The sequence below is a fragment of the Myotis nattereri genome, assembly GCF_964212035.1.
Source record: "Myotis nattereri genome assembly, chromosome: 9".
Taxonomy (NCBI): domain Eukaryota; kingdom Metazoa; phylum Chordata; class Mammalia; order Chiroptera; family Vespertilionidae; genus Myotis; species Myotis nattereri.
The window spans coordinates 8,711,256-8,735,457 of record NC_138084.1 but is presented as its reverse complement, the minus strand read 5'-3'; the positions used below and the strand labels follow the sequence as shown (position 1 = coordinate 8,735,457).

The 24,202-nt window shown below is 35.8% G+C and overlaps 1 protein-coding gene across 1 annotated transcript in view; it reads left to right on the top strand.

The window, feature by feature from the left end:
• FBXO3 (F-box protein 3) overlaps positions 1-24,064 on the top strand; it is a 33,462-nt gene extending 9,398 nt beyond the window's left edge. The window contains exons 4-11 of the mRNA XM_081100432.1: positions 6,151-6,265; positions 7,832-8,036; positions 9,281-9,326; positions 12,386-12,470; positions 13,268-13,390; positions 15,510-15,625; positions 16,852-17,042; positions 22,883-24,064. Of these exons, the coding sequence (XP_080956558.1) occupies positions 6,151-6,265; positions 7,832-8,036; positions 9,281-9,326; positions 12,386-12,470; positions 13,268-13,390; positions 15,510-15,625; positions 16,852-17,042; positions 22,883-23,047 (1,046 nt within the window). The 3' untranslated portion in view covers positions 23,048-24,064. The remainder of the gene's footprint in view (positions 1-6,150; positions 6,266-7,831; positions 8,037-9,280; positions 9,327-12,385; positions 12,471-13,267; positions 13,391-15,509; positions 15,626-16,851; positions 17,043-22,882) is intronic.
• Positions 24,065-24,202: the final 138 nt, after the last annotated feature.

Below are 24,202 nucleotides of genomic sequence, written 5' to 3'. Positions count from 1 at the left end.
GGAACCCTCAAGTAGGTTTCTTGGCTCCAGTAACCTTTTCACGGTCTCCTCATCCAAGCAAGCTCGGGAGCAAGGAAAGTAAATGAGTATTTATTGAGTGCCAGTAAAGCATTTTACTAAGCACTTGGAGCTTCTTCAATCCTCACCGCAATCCCCTCCGGTAGCTGGCATCTCCCATTTCACAGGTGGGGAAACAGGATTAAAGAGATGAGCTAACTTGCCGAGTCAGTCAGTAAGCGGCAAAGCTGAGCGAGCGTTCACCTGGTCTGGCTCCCAGATTCTCTTGGAGTAGGTTGCGTCTCTAAACATTGATTTCACTGTCTTGTAAGCATATATTTCTTTATATTTTTCTTTTGCCATATTTGTTTGTTTGTTTCTTTGTTTGGTTTTTGGCTTTTAAAAAATTTCTTTCCCTCTTGCTGCCTCTTTTAAGAAATTCGAAGTTTCTTATTGTTGTATGGTCCAGGCAGTTATTCAGTTTGTTTTGTACTAAACTTTTTAAAATAAAGTTTCCATTTTGGAGTAATTTGAAATTACAGGAAAGTTGCAAAAAATATTACAGAGAATTCTTTTTTTTTTTTTCTTCAAAATATATTTTATTGATTTTTTTATAGAGAGGAAGGGAGGGGAGAGGGATAGAGAGTTAGAAACATCAATCAGCTGCCTCCTGCACACCCCCTACTGGTTATGCGCCCGCAACCAAGGTATATGCCCTTGACCGGAATTGAACCCGGGACCCTTGAGTCCGCAGGCCGACGCTCTATCCACTGAGCCAAACTGGCTACGGCGAGTACAGAGAATTCTTGTGTACTCTTTACCCAGTTTCAGTTCCCCCTAGTGTACTGCCTTCTGGGACATTTGTCAAAGCTAAAGTCTTCATTGGAAAATTATTATTAACTAAACTCCAGACTTTATTCAGATTCAATGAGCTTTTCCAGTAATGTCCTTTTCAATTCCTGTATCCAACCCAGAATACTACAGTGCGTGTGGTTATGTCTTCTTAGTGTCATCTGGTCTCTGGCAGTTTCTCAGTTTTTCCTTGTCTTTCATGACCTTGACAGTTTGAAGGAGTACTGGTAAGGTACTTTGTAGAATGGCCCTCAAAGTGACTTTGTTTGAAGTATTACTCGTGACTAGACTGGAGTAATGGGTTTTCAGAAGTTACTGCAGAGGCACGGGGCACCTCTCATCACTTCTCTGAGGGGATGTGATATCCACACGCTCTCACTAGAGATGTTAACTAACCTCCAGAAACATGCACAGATCATAAGTGCACAACTCAGTGAATTATCATAACGTGAACACACCCATTGTAGCACCCTACAAGTCAAGAAGAATAATCTGTCCCTAGAACCCTCCCTCTTTCTCAGGGGTAAGCATTCTCCTGATTGCTATTAGCACTGAGTAATTTTCTTTTTGAACTTTATGTAAATTGTATGATTAAGTATGTATTTTGTGTGAATTATTTCCATTTTTTGTAAAATTCAACTGTGTTGTCTCTAACAGTAGTTTTTTCATTCTTGTTGTGATATAGTACTCCATTATTTGAGCAGACCACATTTTATAGGTTTATTTTGTTGATGGATAGTTGGGTTCTTTCTAGTTTTTGGCTAGTACCAATAATGCAGTGTAAAGAATTATAAATAATACAAATGTAAATCATTTTTTATGTACATATGAGCGTATTTCTATCAGGTTAATACCTGGGATTGAGTTTACTGGGTTGTAGAATGTGCTTATATTAAACTTCAGAAGATACTGTTAATTTTTAAAAGGGGTCCTACCACTTTACATTCCTGCCAACACTGTAATGTTGTCATTCTTTGTATTTTTACCTTTCGAATGGGTGTGTAGTGATGGTTTTAATTTGCACTTCCTTGAATATGTACATTAACAACAGTTTTATTTCTAGCTTTCCAATCCTTAGATGTTATTTATTTCTTGCCTTATTGCACTGGTTAGGGCAGTGATGGCGAACCTATGACACACGAATTCATTTTTTGGGTTGATTTTTCTTTGTTAAATGGCATTTAAATATATAAAATAAATATCAAAAATGTAAGTCTTTGTTTTACTATGGTTGCAAATATAAAAAAATTTCTAAATGTGACATGGCACCAGAGATAAGTTAGGATTTTTCAAAATGCTGACAACGCCGAGCTCAAAAGGTTCGCCATCACTGGGCTAGGGCCTTCAGTACAGTGTTGGAAAGATATGATGATGTGAGCATCCTTATCTTTCTGTTTGCAGAGAGAAAGCTTTCAACATTTCTCTGATGATGTTTGTTGTAGGCTTTTTGTACATGTTCTTTATCAGATTGAAGCAAGTTACTTCTGATAGTAGTTTTCTAAGAAGAGTTTTTTTTTGTTTTTGTGTTTTTTGATAATTGAATTTTTATCAAATGTCTTCCAGTCTTGTGATTATCATGATCTTTCTACTTCATTCTGTTAATTCACTGAATTACATTGCTTGATTTTCTGAATGTTAAACCATTACTCAAATAAACTTACTATGGCTGTAATGTATTATCCTTTTTATATATTATCAGATTTGATTGGCTAGTATTTGACTGGGGTTTTTACAGATGTGTTCATGAAAGAGTTTGGCCTGTAATTTTTCTTTCATAAATGTCCTTGTCAGGTTTTGGTATTAAGTACTGGCCTTGTAAAACAAGTTGGGAAGTGTTGCCTCTTTTTCTGTTTCCTGGAAGACTTTATGTAAGCTTGATCTTATTTCCTGCTTAAATGATTAGTAGCATGCATGAAGCCAATCAATCCTGGAGCTTTTATTGTAGGGAGGGTTTAAACTAAGGATTCAATTTCTTTATTAGAAATAGTACTACTCAGAGTTTTTACTTATTTTCATGTCAGTTTTGATAAGTTGTGTTTTTCTAGGAAATTGTCTACTTTATTTACATTTTCCAACTTATTGCCATAAAGTTTTTCATAATACCTTCTTATCTTTGTAATGCTTGTTGGATGTGTCGTAATTTCACTTTCCCATTTCTGGACTTATTTGCACTTTCTCTCTGTTCCTCTTGCTCAGTCTTGCTAGGTAGGGGCTGGTCAATTTTAATAGTTTTTTCAAAGAACTGGCATTTGCCTTTGCCAATTCATTTCTTATTTCATTAATTTCTCTGATTTCTTCGAATTTACTGTCACTTTTTTCCTGACTTGAGATGATTGCTTAGATAATAAATTTTCAGTTTTTCTTATTTTTTTTCAAATGCTTTTAGGGCTATAAATTTTCCTGTGAACATAGTTTTAGCCTCATATCACAAGTTTTAATATGTTGTATTTTCATTAACATGCAGTTCAAAATATTTTCTGATTTTTTTCCTTAATCCATGGGTTATATAGAAATATATGGCTTGATTTCCAAACATGTGGGGCTTTTTAAGTAATCTTTTTTATATAATTTATATTTTAATTCCACTGTTATTAGACAATATACTCTGTGACTCTAGTCATTTGAAATTTGTTCTCTGGTCCAGTGTATAATCTATCTTGGTAAATGTTCTGTGTACACTTGAAAAGAGTGTATATTTTACCATTGATATACAAATATCAGTATATATATATACACACACATAAACATTTACATATATATATAAAATTAGGCAAAACTTGTTAATCCTGTACTCTTGTTTATATGGGGGGCTACTTGTTCTATTACTACCAGAGGCATGTTGAAATTTCTCACTGTGGTAGGCAGAATTCTGAGCGCATTCCCAAGATTCCCATAGTCACTGTTATATGCATGGTATAAAGTCTCCCCTGGCATGTGAGTAGACTGTGGATATAGTTTATTTCAGCTCTGTGGGTGGTCATGTTATGTGACAAAGATGAAAGGGTTTTGCAGATGTAATTAAAGCCCCAAATTTGTGGATTTGAGGAAATGATCCCGAGTGGACCTGACCTGATCAGGTAAGTCCTAACAGGAACTGGACCCTTTTAGAAGTCGAAGAGATTCACAGCATGGATATTTCTCCTGTTGGCCTTGAATGACCAAACTGTCATGTTGTGGAGAGGCCAGGTGATAGGGAATGACAGGCGGCTTCTAGGAGCTGAGGCCTCAGCTGCAGCTGCAAGGAACTGAATTCTGCCAAGAACCAGTGAGCTTGGAAGGGGACCCCAAGCATGAGATGCATAAGATGAGATAGCATCCCCAGCGGACACCATCATTTCAGCCTTGTGGGACCTGAGCAGAGGATCCAATTCAGTCACGCCCAGATTTCTGACCTACAGAAACTGTGAAATAACAAAGGAGTGTTTTAAGCTGCTAATATTGTGGCACTAGAAAACTAATACATCTGCTATGATTATAGATGTATCTCCACTTTTCTTCATTTTAAAAATTATATTTAGAAGCTGTGTTATTAGGTACACAAAATTAGAATGATAATATTTGTGTAGTGAATTGAACCTTTTTGCCATTATAAAAAGTCCTCCATTACCTCTAATAATGCTATTTGCTTTAAATTCTAGTTTGTGCGATTTTAGTGGAGCTATTCTAGCTTTCTTTTCTCTACATCTTTAAGATGTGCCTCTTATATGTGATCATGTTTGTTTTTATCTAATGTCAGTCTGTCTTTTAACTAGATTATATACTCTATATTAAATGTGATTACTAGTATATTTGAATTTAAATATACTGCTTCTATATGTTTTTTTTTATTTGTGTCATTTGAGTAGGTGTTTCTATTTTGCATTCTTCTTACTTTTATTCTGTACTCCTGCTTTTTATTTAATTAAAGTTTGTTTTAAAGTAGTATGTTTACCATTTTCTGGACAACGAATCTTAAAATATTTGAACTCCAGTTACCTTTGTGTTACAGTTTTTGTGATTTTAACTTTAGTGTATTTTATGTCCCTGGAAATGTTATTATTATTTTATTTATTCAATATTATCTTAGATTTATCTTTTCTGTTGCTCTTTATTGTTTCCTGCACCTTCATGATTCCATCTGAGATAATTTTTCTTCTGCCCGAGAATTCCTTTGTTTTTTGTATGTTTTTTTAATGAGGGACTGCTACTGCTAAATTTTTTCATATCTTTTTTGGCCGAAAGTATTTATTTCATCTTCACTTTTGATGTATATATTCACTGGACATAGAATTCTTGTCAGTAGTTATTTTTTTGAGCACTTTGAAGATACCATTCTTCTGGCTTCTGTTTCTATTGAGAATTTTGCTGTCAGTCTTATTCCTTTGAAGGTTCCTTGTGTGGCTTTTCCCCTTCTCTGGCTGCTTTGAAAATTTCTCTGTCTTTGACTTTCCACAGTTTTCCAATTGTGTGTCTGGATATGGTTTTCTTTGTAATTATTCTCCATGGAGTTTATAGTGCTTCTTGAATCTGTGGTTTGGTGTCTTCATCAGTTTTGGAAAATTCTCTCAGTCCTGTGATATTGTTGAAAGCATTGCTCAGTTTCTCAGCCACTCAGCCTCAGGTTTGCTTTCAGAATTGGCAATTGCCTCAAAGACAAGGTGGCTCCTTTGGAGGCCTGGCTAACCTCTCAGTTTCTCTCGTCTGGACCCCTCACCCCACCATGTCTCACTGTCTTTGAGGTTCTCCAAAAGCCTTGAAATCAATTTTGTGTTGTTTAGTTTTTCTAATTCCTCAGCAAGAGGTTTGATCCAACAGCCTGGTGGACCATTGCTGACAGTAAACCTCTCTTCTTGGTGTTTGTGACTACTTCCTACTTTTTAAAATTAGAATATGTGGTGGGCTTACCAACATGCACAATTGAATTTAAGTTAATGACCACCTCACAGCATGAACAAACACCAAAGTTCAGTAAGAGATTGCTTTAAGACTCTTGAACAGCGTCAGTGTAGAGAACTTCTGGAGATTGTTTTTTAATGAGAAGTGTGGGTATATTAGATGAAGAAAAATGAGATGTGCCCTGATGGATTTCATTGGCGCATACTTTCCATGTTTTACTTAGTGCCAGTGTTTTCCCTACTGAATTTGCTTGCTCAGGGCTTCAAATGTCAGCCAGTCTAAAGTGATAAGTTTCTCTGAATTTTCAGTTCATTTCCCTGTATTTCAGTAATGCATTTCGGGCAGGACTCACTTGCTCTAAGATTGTTTTGTTGTTTAGCAGGAAGACTGTATTTCTTCATAATTCGTTTTTTTGTGCATTTGCAGAGGGTGCTCGAGAGGAAGACCTAGATGCTGTGGAAGCTCAGATTGGTTGCAAACTTCCTGATGATTATCGATGCTCATATCGTATCCACAATGGGCAGAAGTTAGTGGTTCCTGGGTAAGATGCTTGCTGTTTCAGTTATTTTTAATGATACAACTTATTTTCTAGAAAGAAAATAAACTGTAGTTATAGTTGTTCTTAGTAGATTAAAGTAGTATGGGAGTTCCCTTTTCTTCCTTGTAGCAATCCATAAGACAAAGTCTACAGCTTGAATTTGACTTTACCAAAATAAATGTGTCTCATGAAAACCTTATCTTTATCAACACCTCCTTAGAATGAAATGAAATCTGTTTGGATGTGGGGGCAATGCGACATAAGGGAAATGCATGTGGAGATACATTTTAACGGAAACTGTTCAGCACCCTTCAAGTGTTTATCTTGTTTACAGCCAGATCATTTGTTTTGGAGAGCCTGGCACAAATTCCGTGTATCATACATGTAAAAATAAGAATTTGTTCAGAACTACATGTACTAAGCTAAAAAATATATAGTTTTGTCCTATTCAAGCACGGCCTATAATTAAATGGCCTATTTTAAACTTCTAAAAGATGAAGTATTCATTGTGGAACCTTTCGGGAAAAGCAGACCACGTATTTAGTAGCTGTCAAATCCACTCACAGTTTTAAAAACGATATGCTTTGAACGGGTCTACTCCTTTTGTTTTTTTATGAAATTAAGCTATTTCAGAGACACTGCATTTGTGCAATGCCAATGACAATTTAGGGAGAACTTTGCATTGTTCTTATTGGAACTTGATGTCTCTGTGTGTGAAGAATCATATGAGGCTCTGTTTCCATTTCAGGTCTGAATACTACCTTTCAATCTCAGTATGATCACCTCCCACATTCCCTGTACTCATTGAATCATTTCTGAAATATGGGCAGTTAGGACTAGATAACCCTAAGTTACTGGCTTTTTTTTTTTTCTATTCTATTTTCCTGTCAAACTGAAATTTGACAAAATTGAAAAACTGTCACACTTCAAGAGCATAGCCTATAATTAGAAAATTTTATTAAAAGAGTTGCCCAGAAGTGACATGACTAGAAGGTCATGCATTTCAAAACAGGGATTTTTAACTATCCACAGCCCAATGGTGAGATGTGGGATAGGAATCTCATTAAGGACCCATACCTGTGTTATTCTCATGCACATGCAGTGAGATGAATTTAGATCCCATGCATTCCAAGTTAATGAAAATTTGGTCAAGGTTTAGGCTGATTAACATTTATACTGTCTAGTAGGGTAGAGTAAGCTAAAGGTCGTAACAGCATAGAGGTATCAGAGAATTTATCCCTTGAAACATTAAATTAGTCATACACGTACATATAGCAAAATATCAGCAAATCAGTTTATCATGGCAAGATAGATTCCTGAATGCAATAAAACTATTTTTTCTTTTTATAAAGCTTTTAGACATTTAGGCTTTTAGTTTAAATCAATCTTTCCACTCAAGAGTTTGACTGTAATATATAAATTATAGTGTTTTGGGCATTTCCGGTTTAGAATCGACATGTTAACCACTTCCTATAAAGTTGTCAGTGTGAAATTATTATTCATTAAGAAGATGAAGCACAGATGTTTGTGTGGCACTGCAATTGATTACATTTTTGAATCTGTTCTCAGGTTATTGGGAAGTATGGCGCTGTCCAATCACTATCGTTCTGAAGATTTGTTAGACGTGGATACAGCTGCTGGAGGCTTTCAGCAGAGACAGGGACTGAAATACTGTCTCCCTTTAACTTTTTGCATACACACTGGTTTGAGTCAGTACATAGCAGTGGAAGCTGCAGAGGGCCGAAACAAGAATGAAGTTTTCTACCAATGCCCAGTAAGTAGGAAGTGTGTTTTAAGTGTGGCTTTAAGGTGTGTTCTGATGAGAGTATAAATGTGTGCATTAGGAATTTTCAGGGTTGTTGAATGGGTATAGGGCATTATGTAATTTAATTAGAGACCTATGTAGCCAGACACAAGTGGCATGGAATGCCAAAAGAAAATATTACCAGTGGACAAACAATGCGAACTGTGGTTCATGCAGAGACAAAGCTGTGAGTTGTGTGAAGGCATTTTAAGTTTAAGGAAAACTAATGAGCTTTTTGTTGAAGTAATTAATTATAATATACATTTCTAACTTAAAAATACAACTTTTGAACATCATTTGATCCAAATGCAGTAGGAATTTTTTAAACTCTTCAGTAGGTATTTGAGTTGTTGAAAAATGAAGATCCTTTTTAGAAGATTTTTGTTATGATTTTAGTATTTTGTTTATCTTATTTGTTCAGTTTTCAGTAATTTCTTAGTAACAACTTCTGCTTTCATTTTTACCTGTGAACTTTTAACTTAGAAGAGAATTTAAAATAGGAAATACTTTTCATAGTTATCTGAAATATGTGACTCCATAAAACATTTAAAATATTTTAAGAGCCTTCATAGCTTTTAATTTTTCTAAGCATTTTCACGTCTTTTATCTCATTTTTGACTTGATACCTCTAGAAGGTTATAAGATGATGGCTTGATCTCTTTATTTATAGAGAAAAGTGACTAACGTAGAATTCTTCAGGTTTCTTGATCGAATCCAAAGCCTTTTCTCCTAGGATAATTAGTTGTATTTCTTCTTACCTTAACTTCCTAATTCTTTTCCTGCAGGACAGTTTTTTTGGTTCATTGTCAACAGTAATAGCAGTAAATAAGCATTTAACTGGACTTTATAGAAAGAACCTAAATATAGAAATCTTGAAGCAGGAGCTGACAAGTGTGAGGAATGTCCAAGAATTGGTTAGAGCACTTAAGTTATTTTATATCTGTTTTGCCTTTTCTTCAGGGAAGAATACAAATAATGAACAATGGGAAATTAAGAAAATGTATTTTTCTTATTCTTTTCTTCCTTCTTTCTTTCTCAGAACCTAGTTAATATTAGGTGATTCCTCTTGCCTTGGAGTCTTCGGGGAGTACAGGCATACCTCATTTTTTGTTTTGTTTTGTTTTAAAATAAAAAATTGTGAATTTATTCAAAACAAAACAAAATACATGGTGGAGAGTATTTTTCTTAATTAAAATATTCTTTTTCTCACTTAGGACCAAATGGCTCGGAATCCAGCTGCTATTGACATGTTTATCATAGGTAGGAAAAAAAAAAGTTTTATTTTTTCCTTTTTCTGCCTGTCAAAAATATTAAGTTGGTAGAAACATTTTAGTTACTTAACCAGCTGGCAATTTTATACTTGTATTTTTTAAGGCTTGTTGGTTTAAAAAGTACTATATCTAGGCACTCGTTAGAATAGCCCTTATACTTTATTGAATTTGGTTTCTATTTGGAAAAAAGCCATGCCCTATACAATGTTGTGCTCTTAGGACTCTGCTATGGAACACTAAAATATATAGAATTAATATGAGTAAGTATATAGTTCCCTTACATGCACTTTCCATCACTCATATTAATACATAATTAGAGATGTTGATATATAAAATTACTTTGTACTTTTTTTTTAAATGTTGCATTTTTTTTAAAGATTTTTAAAATTGGTTTTTAGAGGGAGAGGGAGAGAGAAACATCAACGTGAGAGCGAAACATCGATGGGCTGCCTCCTGCTCGCCCCTTTCTGGGAATCAAGCCCACAACCCAGGCATGTGCCCAATTGGGAATCAAACTGGCAACCTTTTGGTGCATGGGATGATATCAACTGAGCTACATTGGCACAGGACAGGACAGTGCCGATGCTATAGTAAAATACTGATAAATAACACTAGATACCTCAAAACAGCATTCTTTGGAAACCAGTATGAACTGGGCTTCATGACCTCCTGGCACAACTAGTTTTTCTAGGCCGTAAAGGGGTATTTCTCAATGGATTTGAGGACAATTTAATTTGTCCTCAAGTGCTGCTCACCTCTTTGCTATTTGTTAGGCTTGTTTTGCTTAGATTTTGCTCACTTAAGAAAAGCTTGCTGACTATCCACTCAGCTTTTTAAAGGCATTCCTGGCACATGTCAAACATCCCCAGAGACTAATAGTAAAGGGGCCTTGCAAGCTAAGGCATCTGTATGTAATTATTTCTCCTAATTGGAAGCTTGAACAGAGTCTATACCAGTGATGGTGAACCTATGACATGCGTGTCAGAGGTGACACGTGAACTCATTTTTTTGGTTGATTTTTCTTTGTTAAATGGCATTTAAATATATAAAATAAATATCAAAAATGTAAGTCTTTGTTTTACTATGGTTGCAAATATCAAAAAATTTCTGTATGTGACACGGCACCAAAGTTAAGTTAGGGTTTTTCAAAATGCTGACACGCCGAGCTCAAAAGGTTTGCCATCACTGGTCTATACTGTGGCATATTCTAGATTTTGTGGCACACTTCACAATGTAAGCTCTCACTCCTACGTAATAAGTTATAAAAAGCTTTGACACTTAGTCCCTGGCTGTCAGCTCACCCTGACTCATGTGGTCTGTGGTTTCTAAGTTAGTACTTGCCGGGTTTTGCTCCTACTCAATGCCCCTTTGGCGTCTTCGTGTAGCACACACTTTAAGAGGTGACCATCATGGCTCTGGTGCATGGTGCTACTGAGTATATGCACCAAAGGCTGCCTGAGCTCTGAAGTAAGCTGCCTGCTAGGCTCCTGGAGTTTCTTGCTCTCGGTATGGTGCTGGTCTGACATAGTATGGAAGAACCCACTGCTGCAGCAGAATACTGAGATCTGATAATACTATTCTGGTAGTTGGGATTTCCCCTGGAATAGGAGAGCGAAGCGAAAGATTTGAGCTCAGATGGGAAGTTAGTGCTGGGAGGAAAGATGAGAAAGCAGTTCCTTTAGGATGCCCTGATAAAGCCCCAGTGCTATCAGAGAAGCTCCAAGATGCAGGCTTACTTTAAAGGTAAGAACCTTGAACATATAAATTACATCGTGATTCAAATAAGTTTGATTTTCTTGGAAACTGTCCTCATTTTAAAGAACACACTTTGTTCTAGTATGTATTATAATAAATTTAGGTTCATTGAAATACACTATGCCAATTTCTTTTTTATGTAAACCATGAAATATGAAAAATGACTTTAAAACTCTACAGGAAAATTACTAGTTCTCCTGACATAAAATTGTACCTTCTTTGAATGGTAATGCCTTTGTTGTTAATGTCATTAAAGACAGGCTTCTTAGTATCTTGCTCCAAGTAAACAGATGATCAGTGCTCATTTTGAATACAATAACATTTAATAAGTAGGGAGTTAGAACGGGCCATTAGTAGACATTAAGAACCAACTATTGTAGTGTACTTTCTCTCAATTGATGCCCTTCAAATCTTAAAGCTCTGTACCCTCAGACCCAAGCCTAAATAGTATCTCCTATTATTCTCAGAGCAGAATATGAAGTAAATACTGTAAATTTAGCATCTGACGTTTAGCATGGGGAGTATAGGAACTGGGTTGATAAAAATAAGATTACAGAGAAATGCATTGGGCACCACTGGTTAAGGGACTACTATATGCTAGTCACTGAGATGTGTTAACAGTACGGGGAGCTGAGAAAGTTACATTGTATTATCTAGAGGGGCAGGCATAATTTATGTAAACGCTTGTTACTGTCCCAATCACTAGATCACAGATGTATGGTCCGGACTGGACTGTTCCAGTCATTCTTTTCCGCTTCGAGCTGCTCACTGAGAATATGGAGGACCGCTGTGCGTTTGAATCTGTAGTCACCTCAGCTACTTTGGGATTGGTCTGATGCCCATAACTCCTGTGAGATGTCCAGACTGAGCATGAGTCAGTATGTACCTGGAGCAGGGTGTTCCCTGGCTGTTCGAGGATGGGTGCTGATATTGTTCCTGTAGTTTCTTCCTAGATATAGCCATGTCTTCTTTGTTCAAGGAATTACAGACAGAAAGCTTTTCATTCCTGTACCAGGACAAAGTGAAGTTTAGGAATCTGTTATTTAATTATATATAAGTGTAAAAAGTACTTTGAAGTTAGTTGGAGGATTCCCTAGCAAGGTTGTTAGGAATAAGAGGGATAGAGTCGAGACTAGAAATTGTCCTAATAAAGGACTAGAGAGGAATTATATCTATAAATATTTCTGGGTTTGATATCACACCTTATGCAAAGAGAAATTACAATTGTTTCCTTGTTTCTTGCATGGATTTTACAAAAGCTATTTGTCCTTTCCCCCCTTTTCTGGTTTACAGGTGCTACTTTTACTGACTGGTTTACTTCTTATGTCAACAGTGTTGTATCAGGTGGCTTCCCTATCATCAGAGACCAAATTTTCAGGTATTTCACTTGGGGCTTTTTGGAATGGAATGATTGTAATAAGCAAAAATCATCAGTTACAGATCATGAGATGAAGTTTCCCAGGAAGGTTAATAACAGAACCTCTCATCATCATAAATCTATTCTATTCTCATTTTAAGGCCAAAACATCCAAACACTTGAACAGCCAGTATTTTTCTTATTTTGAAGAATCAAACGAAAAAAACTGATTTGATGTAGAAATTATGTCTTTATAGTATTTATATAGTTTCTTTTTAGGAAAAAAAAAAAGCTGTTTGCCAATTAGTAGATTTAGTGTGAATAGCAAGTTAGTAACTATTAACTCCTAGCAAATATTTATTATCTCTAAATGGAACATCTAGATATTATAGATAGTATTAGAGGTCATATTGGCTTATAGTAGCCTGGTTGGCAGAAATGTTAGATTAAATATACATTAGAGGCCCCTATAATAATATACTAACACATTTTTATTATCAGAACCACTGTTTGTAGGTATAGCTGGGTTTTCAGATGGTCCCCTAAATTTCCTCAACTCTGAAAATGGAGATAGACTCTTTTTAGTTTCCAAGTAGATTACTTTACTGCTACCATCACTGATCTGGAGTCTTCAAAGCTTTCTGGTTTGCTTATGATTTCTAGTTTTCTTCTAAGCTTAATAGGACTATACCTTTAAAATCTCAACTGTGATTTAAATTTTCAATGCTAAGCTATTTTGCATTGTATCTTTAAACCTTTTATCTTCTAGAATTGAGGTTAGTTGACTAAAAAAATGTTTATTTTTTTTATTTACCTAGATATGTTCATGATCCAGAGTGTGTAGCAACAACTGGAGATATTACTGTTTCAGTTTCCACGTCGTTTTTGCCAGAACTTAGCTCTGTACATCCACCCCACTATTTCTTCACATATCGAATCAGGTGAGAATTTCAAAGGGTCGCCTTTCAGTTAGTAATGGGCTGTATCCTCCGGATGTGTTATTATTGCCCCATTTGATATAAGATATAAAACACATTTTGAAAGGCAGCTTCTTGCTGATCCAGAGGAAGGTGGGTAACAAAGTTTCTACAGTATAGTCAGGTTTTTTTCCCTGCTTTTACTTTTATTTGTATTTATTGATGCTGAATTTACTCTGGGGCCATAAGTTTTCGTTTCTCCAGGTCTTCTGGGATATTTTTCTGGTGTAGGAACAAGCTGCTCTTTTTCAGTAGGATCATCTCACTGTGGCAGGGAGAGCTTATGTGTAATCCGCCCACAAGCGCTGTAAATTCTGCTCCACGTACCTAGATGTGCTCCATGACCAGAGACTCTACATCTGCACCCTTAAGTTCAGCATAACTTCTGCATTTTTAAACATGTGTAGCAAAATTCAGCACTTCACGGCCATGGACCCCGTGTGCAGCCCCACTGTTTGGCCTGGGCACACCTACCAACTCCACCATTGTAATGACAGAATGGCACACATTGCTTCTGTAAAGCGACATTCTTCAGATACTTGGTGGCTTTTAAGATATGCATACCTTTGGTGGCATGAGCAGTTTCACGAGTATTATTAAAATGAACACGAAGATTTTAACCTTGATTTGCATGATTTTGTGGGGGTTTTTGGGTCAAGTGACTAATGAACCATTTTCAAAGGTCACTTCAGGCTGCTTATGGGAAGAGTTAGTGCAATATAGTTTATAAAATATCTTGAGTTTATATTAACCCCTAAGTTGTTTCTTGTAAATACAAGTATTGTGCCAGGTACTTTTCAAGGTGGACCACTAGGTTATAATCATATGGAAAGGTCAGAATTAGAGTTGTAATGTTTTTGGAAAGCTACCAAATTGCCCAAGGTAATATCATGCTTTTAAAATTTAATCTGGTCTGTGTATGTTCAATTAAAAGTCTAGTACATATTTATTGAGTGTTGAGCCCTGGATTTGGTGAAATAAAAAACAAATATTACCTAGTAAATTCACTCTAATTAGAAATACTCTCTGCTATGACATGAAGACAACTCATTGATCAAAGGGACTAAGGATACTTTGTCTTTAGATATATTTTTATATACTTTATGATGTTATATATAGGAATGTATACTTACCAGAAGCATCATAGAATTTTGTATTGTATATAGCCTTTGACGTGTCTAGTTACACATGCACAGATGTTTGTTGTTTAATTTAGATCTTGCCTAGGACTGAGACATGCTTAACTAATGATACCTACATATGCTTGTAGAGTACTTAAAATGAAAATAAGAGACCGAAGATTCCCAGAGGAAGGGGGGGAAATAATAGCATTGGGAAGCAGAGTTAAGGTGATCCCAGTAACAGTAGTGACATTTCGCTTTGAGCTTTGTATATAGAAGCTAATTGAGAAAAGGGAAATGGGTTGCATAGCCTTGTAGTGAATAAAAGACTGTCAGTTTTTAGAACAGAAGTTTTTCATGGCACTGTATCTAGAAAGCGTTTCCCATACTGATCTTTATTTGAACAACAAAAGAGTGTTGTAAGCATGGAGTTTGTGAATTTTTATGTTGCCCTTTCTGTTGTTGATCCTCACTGAAATCAGGCGCGGAAGTTGAATGAAAGCCTTCTCATGGGGGAGTTAGCTAATCAGGCCACTATCTTTGAGAACTTCCGGAAATAGATGATGAACACAGACTTTGGGGTGTGTTTCTTAACTTCCTTTGGAAATTCCCTTTATGTTCTTTTTTTTTTAAAATCAATAAGATTTTTTAAAAAAATGTATTTTATTGATTTTTTACAGAGAGGAAGGGAGAGGGGTAGAGAGTTAGAAACATCGATGGGAGAGAAACATCGATCAGCTGCCTCTTGCACACCCCCTACTGGGGATGTGCCCGCAACCAAGGTACGTGCCCTTGACCGGAATCGAGCCTGGAACCCTTCAGTCCACAGGCTGATGCTCTATCCACTGAGCCAAACCGGTTAGGGCTCCCTTTATGTTCTTAACCCAAATGTTGTAGCTCTTAAACAAAAGAAACAAAAAAAGGCCTGATTTGTGTCTCTACTGTCCCATTTCCTTCTCCAGGATTGAAATGTCAAAGGATGCACTTCCTGAGAAGGCTTGTCAGTTGGACAGTCGCTATTGGAGAATAACAAATGCTAAAGGTGATGTAGAAGAAGTTCAAGGACCTGGAGTAGTTGGTATGTAATGCAAGATTTAGTTTATACATCAGTTGCATCTAAGAACTTTTGGAGAGCATATATGTGGCACAGCTTAGAAATGCATGATGATGTTGGTGGATATGACTGCATCTTTTTAATAGCTGTGTTTACAATGTGAAAGGTATCATAGATTCTGGGTTTCTCCTAACTATAATACTTTGCTTCACAAATATAATGTGTAAATGTCATTCTATCAGTTTAGTACCTTTAAACAGAACTTTTCTAAAATTATAGCACAGGGATTGAGTTTACATTCTGTGAATCACCTGGGTTCCTTGCTTTTCCTTCTTAAATTCTTTTATTTCCCACTGAATAATTATTCATTGTAATATTTTGTAGGCATAGAACAGAAAGAGAAAATAAATTTTACATCTTATCTTCTGCAATTTAGGGGAGAAATGTTAAAATTAATAACAGATTTTTTTGTTTGTGGATTTCAATCATCTCTAGCTTGATTTCCATTGACATTGTAATTATCTTAAGTTTCTGAACCCTTAGACTCTTCAGATTTTGTATTAGTGCTTCAGAAAAATAACATTATTTAAGCTATGTACTTCTGTTATTGGTCCTAAGCATGTACAGAATTCAGTTTAGATTAAAGTTGCTCTAATTTATTGCCATGAATAAAGTCATATTCTGCATGTTTGTTTAAGGAATTTTTCCTGAATTTATTTGGGGATCTAGTGCTAAACAATTTTATTAAAGCTGTATTTCTTTTTCAGTAATTTGGTCCCTTGGAGTAAGGACTCTCCTTTGTGACTGCCATTTTTTCTGGGCTAAATGCTTAAGCTGCATGCTCAGAATTTTATGTTTTAGTCTATTGCTACTTTTAAACATTTAGATTATCCTTATCACTGTTTAAACTAGTGTCTGTGACACTTATTACCCATGTCTTAAAGATGGTGTCTAAAATGTCTCAAAGCATTTTGGAAAAAAAAAATTCTTTTTTTATTTTGCTTTATTCTCCTAGAATTCCCCCACCCTACCCACACACCACTATAGAGAATTAGAGGGACTATCCAAAAAGTCAAAATACTCGTAATCCCATCACTATTAACATTTTGTTGTGTTTCCTTTTTGATTTTGTTTATAATTGTGCCTTTACTTTAACATAGTTTACATACTCCCGTAGAGGACATATCTAATTTGCTGTGATGGAGAACTGAATTTTATGCTTTAATTAATCGTTACTGTTTTCTCTGCAGGTGAATTTCCAATCATCAGCCCTGGTCGGGTGTATGAATACACAAGTTGTACCACATTTTCTACAACATCAGGATATATGGAAGGATATTATACTTTCCACTTTCTTTACTTTAAAGACAAGATCTTTAATGTCGCCATTCCCCGGTTCCATATGGCATGTCCGACATTCAGGGTGTCTATAGCTCGATTGGTAGGTTAAATTTCCTCTGGTGCTGATTTACATAACTTTTTAGAATTGACTCCACAGAGGGTCTTTGTTGATTAGCCAGACAAATAGTTTATAAATTGTGTTGCAAAGAACCCTAGGAATTTTGAGGAAGTACCTTGGGGAGGGTGGGATATGTGAACATGTGGGGGGGAGGCAGACAAGAAGTAAGTGAGGCTCTGTACTCTTCAGTCAGAGTAACTCTGCTGTTACCTGATTTTGTTAGTTTGTTTTTAATAGCTTTATTTTTTAGAGCAGTTTTAGATTCACAGAAAAATTGAGCAGAAGGTACAGAAATTCCCCATATACCCCCTACCCCCACACAATATTTCCCACTAGAGCGGTGTCAGTGTCACAACTATGGAGCTTACATTGACACATCATTATCACCCAAAGTCCATAAGTTACATTCGGGTTCACTCTTATTATATATTCTATGGGTTTGGACAGATGTACAATGACATGAGTCTACCATTAGTAGTCTATAGAGTAATAATTCGTTTTAAATACATCTGTCGCCTAATGAGAAACATCACACTAGACCAGTTGATACCTGCTTTCTTTTATTTCATTAAGACAGGGAAAACAATTTCTTACAGTGTTTTTGCTAAAACTCCCATTTTGTAAAATAATACAAATATCCTATAGAAATTATTACAAAGGATTTAATGGGTAGACTCGTACTTTTACTAGTTTCTCTTTGGGATCATTTCCTAAGTCAACTAGGTATATTTTTTAAATCTCATTTTTAGGGTTACCTTAAGGCAGGTTTAGCAGTAACCCCAATCTTACTGGCTATAAAATGATTAGAGAAAATTATGAGGCTCTAGTTATACAATAGGAATAAAATATGAATTGTATACCCAGAATGTAATCAAGTTGTAGGCATCAAATGTTCACCAAAACCCTCTGGCTCCTGGGTGACCCTGATGGGAAGCTCTAACATAAGTCTGGGAAGATGGACATGATATGAAGCTGACCCAGAGTTCACACATTCACAACTCCAGTTTGTAGAAGGAAGGATGATGAGGAGACTTAGGCCTTCATGCTTGTGGTGTGTCTGTGGAAAACAGCCTACAGTCTGGGTCTGGAAGTGAAGTTTAGCTTCCCTCCCAGTGGAGGTGTGCTTCCTACTGTTCATTTCCAGTTCTAGGAATCTGCTACTTATGGCAGTCTCCATGCTGACCAGCCCAAATTCTGTATGAGATTGTAATTATCCTTAAATGTTTTAGATGATTTATCAGTGAAGTCATCTGGGGCTGGAATATGCTTTGTGCAAACCTTTTGAAATATTAATTTCTTTAATATTTGTATTTTCTGTTTCTTGTCCACTTTTGCTAATTTTGTGTCTTTTAAGGAATTTGTCCATTTTGTCTAAATGCTGAATTAATAGGCATAAAGCTACCTAAATATTGATAATCCTTTTAATGGCTGGAAAAGATATAGTCATATGTCCTCTTTTGTTCTTCATATTGGTAATTTATATCTTTTGTTCATCAGTTTAGCTAGGGGGTTATCACTTTATTGATCACTTAAAGGAACAATTTTTTCTTCACTGATTTTCTCTATTGTTTCCTCATTTCTATTTTCATTGATTTCTACAGTTATCTTTATTTCTCCTTCTTACTTTGGGTTTAATTTGCTTTTTTCCCCCTAGCTTCTTAAGGTAGAAGTTTAAATTATTGATTTTAGACCTTCTCTGTAAGCACTGTTTTAGCTACATTTCATAAATTCTGACATTATGTTTTCATTACCATTTGATTCAAAATATTCTCAGATTTTCTTGTAATTTAGTTTTGATCAATGACTTATCTAGAAATGTGTTAATTCCCAAACATTTGGAGATTTTCTAGTTATCCTTGGGTTGTTGATTTTTAATTTTGTTATGTTTAGAGAACTCATTGTGTATAATTTCAATCCTTTTAAATGTTTTATGGCCCAGAATTATGGTCTATCTTGGTAAATACTTGTGTATTTGAAAAGAATGTATATTTTGTTATTTTGGGGAATATTATTCTATAAATGACAGGTTGAACTGGTTGATTGTTTTTCAAGTCTTTTATATATTTACTGATCTTTTTTTTTTGGTCTTTATTCTCTGAGAGATGATTGTTGTAATCTCCAGTTATAATTAAGTTTTGTCTCCTTCTCTTTAATCCTATCAGATTTGCGTCATGCATTTTGAAGCTCTATAATTATGTGCAGATATACTTAGGATTGTGCCGTCTTTTTAATGAACTGGTTATTTTATTGTTATAAAATCTTTATCTCTGAAAATGCTCCTGTCCTAAAGTTGCTATTATTCCTGACATAAAACGTAGAGTACTGAGATTTATTGGCGCAGGTAGTTACTATTGGGTCAACTTGATCCCGTTGAGGCTTTTTAAAATGTTTGTTAGGGTGGGTATAAAGTAGTCTTTACTTAAGGACAGTCATTTCAAACTTTTTGGTTTCATGACCCCCTTAAGCTTTGAAAAGTTATTGGAGATTCCTCAAAAAATTAAAAATGGAACTAAACCCTATGACCCAGCAATTCCACCTTTGCGTATTTATCCAAAGAAATAAGAGACACTAATTCAAAAAAATATATGCACCCCTATGTTCATTGCAGTGTTATTTACAATAGCCAAACTATGGAAGCAACCTAGGAGTCCATCCATAGACGAACAGATAATGAATATGTGTGTGTGTGTCACCAGTGGGACATCCTTAGCACTGCCACAGAGGTGGGAGAGGTTCCCACCACCGCCGCTGCACTCACCAGTCATGAGCTGGCTTCTGGCTGAGCGGCGCTTCCCCTGTGGGAGTGCACTGACCACCAGGGGGCAGCTCCTGCGTTAAGCATCTTCCCCCTGGTGGTTAGTGCGCATCATAGCGACTGGTTGTTCTGCCTTTTGGTTGATTTGCATATTAGCCTTTTATTTTATAGGATATAAGATTACTCAGCAATAAAAAAGAACGAAATCTTGCCATTTGCAACAACATGGATGGACCTAGAGGATATTATGCTAAGTGAAATAAGTCAGACAGAGAAAGACAAATGCCATATAATTCCACTTGTATATGGAATCTAAAAACAAAACAAATGAACAAATAAAACTAAACACAAACTCATAGATACATAGTGGCCAGAGGGGTGAGGGGTGGGAGAATGAGCAAAAAGGTGAAGTGATTAAGTACAAACTGCCAGTTATAAAATAAGTCACAAGTGCAGCATAGAGTATATAGTCAATGATATTGTAATAACTATGTATGATGACAAATGGTTACTAGACTTATTGTGGTGGTCACTTCATAATGTGTGTATATATATACATATATATATGTCTAATCACACTGTTGTATACCTGAAGCTAATATAAAATTGTATGTCATCTATAATTAAAAGAAAGTTATGAGGACTCCAAAGAACTCTTGCTTATGTGGGTTATATTGATATTTATCATGTTAGAAATTAAAACTGAGAAGTTTTATAATATTTACTTACTCCTTTTTTAAAGTTTAAAATTTTTAAATTTATAATTTAAAATTATAATAATAAACTCATTACATGTTTAACCCTCTCTTAACTATGTTCTTACTTATTTAGAGTTCTAGTGCCTTCCCAATGACAAATAATAATATAAAATCTTTACCTGCCTTGTGGAAAATGTTTTTTTCTATCAGGGATGAGAAAACAATAAAAAGGAATGAAAATTCTGGACTTATTTTATAATCAACATGAAGAGGCAGTGGGGGGGGGGGTTGTACTTGTATTTACCTTTCCTGTTTAAATATTCATTTTTTAAAAAGATTTTTTTTTTATTGACTTTTAGAGAGGAAGGGAGAGAGAAATAATGTGAGAGCAAAACATTGATCGGCTGCCTCCTGCATACCCCCTACCAGGGATCGAGCCCACAACCTGGGCATGTGCCCTGACCAGAAATCGAACCAGCGACCTTTTGGTGTACAGGACGACGCCCAGCCAACTGATCCACACCCGCCAGGGAAAATAGCAGTTTTCTTGATATGGAAATTGAATTGTTCTCCTTTTGTGTGCTTTAACAATATAATTGGGAGATTTAATCTTTTCTTTTGCTTTATACTCTGCCACTTTAAAATATACTTTTGGTTGGTCTTTTCTTGGTCTAGGTGGTTTATTGTTTGTTTTTAGACTCTTTAGAGGTTCCTACTGCTGATTTATTTTCATTTTTGTCTGTGTTCCTCTTTCCATCTGCTGTTTGGTATGTACAATTTTATTTGTGATCATCAGCAATCCTCTTTAGCCATATTGATTTTCTTTAACAGTTTTTGTTTTCTTCTTCATTAAGATAATAATCATACTACCTGAATTTAATGTTTCATAATTTTTTTAATCCTTCCCTCCTTCCCTGGTCCCTTTTTCCCCCCTCTTCTCAAATCCCTTTTGGACCTGCTGTGGATTTCAAAGTCTTCATTCCCTCGATTTAAAGAAATATCCAGAGATTAAAATAATGGATTATCTTATATTTACATATCTTTGATTGTTATTGTTTGTGTTATAATAAATCCCAGTGACTATTCCTTTGACAAATCCTAAAAGACAATACCTTTCTCCCACATCAGTAAATTTGTTCACTCAACAAATATTTACTGAGTACCTACCAAGTGCTGAGGAAAATGCAGTGAATAATACAATTAAAATCTCTGCCTTGGAATTTACATTACATAGACAAAGGTTAGCAAATAAACACCATATACTTAGATCAAGTAGTAATATATGCACTGGAGAATAATCAGAATAAAGGGGATAAAGGGTGTCCTGTTGAGTTGTATAACATAAAGATGTATCAAGAAAGGCTTCTGTGACATTTGAGTTGAGACTGAAGAGAAGTAGAAGGAGCCCTTGGATGTTTGGGTGAAGGGTGTTCCAAGCTAAAGAACAGCAAGTGCAAAAGTCCCGACCCACGAATGTGCGTGGTATGTTTGAAGAACTGCCAGGAGGCCAGTGTACTGGAGGGTGGGAAATGGGGCAGAGTGGATGGCGATGAGATCAGAAGGGTAGGGAGGGTGCTGCATCATGGTATGTCACAAAAGCCTTGGTTGAAAGACCGTCGCTGACACCACATCCAAAGCTTCCCGACATTCCGCACATTACCAAGTAAGATCTTGCTGTTCAGAATTCTGTTCGATATAGCGGCTCCTCTCATTGGGTCTTCAAAAGTGAGAAAGTTGACAGCAAAGTAAGCCATGATTGATAGAGGAAGCACTGCTTAAGAGGGAGTTTGCAGGTGATGTTCAGCTATTGCACAGTTAACGTCACCATTGCCCTATGCTGAGAGCCTCCGACAAGTTAATGTACAAGGAGAAGCTACCGATGGTGGTTGAATGGAAATGATGTGTCTTTATGGTAGGAGCTCAATAGAAATCATAGACCTCTTGTTGACAGTACATAAAAAGTACCAGTAGAGGTCATGTCATACCTTGTTAATATGTTCACATCTTTTCTGTAAGCATGTAGATTAAAAATTGTTACTGAAATCACTAATACGATAAATTCAGTAAAATTTTACTTTGAGTTGCTAGGAGTGGTCTGTTTGCTACATTGTATCTGAATAACAACTACCATGTAAAAATAAGTACTATATTAATGAAATATATTTACCATGAAAACTACATTGAGCATTTTAAAACATGTAATAGGATATACACGAATCAGTATGTGCATTATGGAAATGTGCTGTTCAAGTCAAGATTCATATTTGGCATGTCTGGCTGTTCAGAGTCTAGATAAATGAGATATTTGCATTAAATGAGTTGAAAAAACTGATGGAAGTTCTTATCAAAAGACTGTTTTCTCTTTCAAGGAATTGGGTCCTGATGAGTATGAAGAGATGGAAGATGCAGAAGAGGAGGAAGACGATGATGATTCGGCAGATATGGAGGAATCTGATGAGGAAGACGAGGAGGCGAGGCCCCGGAGACTCTTCGACGTCCCCATTCGCAGACGCCGCTACTCTCGCCTTTTTTAGCAAAACTCCGCTAATGGGAGCACTGGAATGAATCCAGCCTGTCAAATAGATTTCTCAATAATGTAAATAACTAAATTGTTCTCAGCATTATAGCAAGAAAACTAGCATGAAATATTGTTCCAGGCCCTGGGTTCTATGCAACTGATTCTTAATTAGGAATTGGATTGTTTGCGTTTACTTTATATGTTTTGGGGCAGAGGAGGAAATGAAATCTTTTTTTTCTCTCCTAGAAGTCAATGGGGGAATAGTTCTCTAGCTAAGGAATGGCTATCTCTTTGTTTAAACATTTTATACTTATAAAAATGTGGAAGTGGAAAGGAATTGTTTTGAAGATTTAAATATAGCAGAAATACTTACCCAAGGATAGAAACTGACGAAAAATTCTGTGAAACGATTTCTTGCAGTTGTGAGTTATTTAGAAATGAACATAATTTGTAATTAGGCTAATCCATTTAGTGGTGCCTATATATTTTCTACTCACAGGGAACTAATTGACTAAATAGCTTGAATGCTGGTTGTTTTGTCCTTTCTTAGACAATCTGCCCTTGAATTTAAAATTTGTATTACTATAACCTTGAATTTAAAGTCTTTAGCACTATAACCTTGACTTTGAATTGAGTCTTCAACTCTCCCACCCTTGAATTTAATTTAAAATCTTCAACACCGCAACCTGGAATTTAATTTAAAGTCATCAACATTAATAACTTTATCGTATTGTTCACAGATGCATCATTTTTGAAATGTAGAGTGTAAAAGTATGTATTGTGTTTATTAACAAAAAGTTCTTCACAGTGTCTCATGTCGTCTACATTTGTAAATACTGCTTCTGTTTGTTTCTCCTTTATAAAGTTGACTGTCTGACTTTGTGATAAGTGACATGAATTTTATGTTGAGATTAAGTATGTTTTTCTGAAACATGAAATTTTTTTTGTAATTATATAATTGGAAGTTTGGAATGAAGTTCTCCAAGTGTCAAAAACTCACATTTTGAAAACAAATTTTGGTTCTGCTGCTGTATTTTGTATAATTGCCTATTTTCCATGAACTAATATTAGTAGCTTTTGTTCCTAAGGTGGAAGAGGAGATGGAAACTGTTGGCCTGTTGCTAGGGGCCCATTCAGAAGCCACCCTTCCTGGCTTTACCCTGTCAGGCGC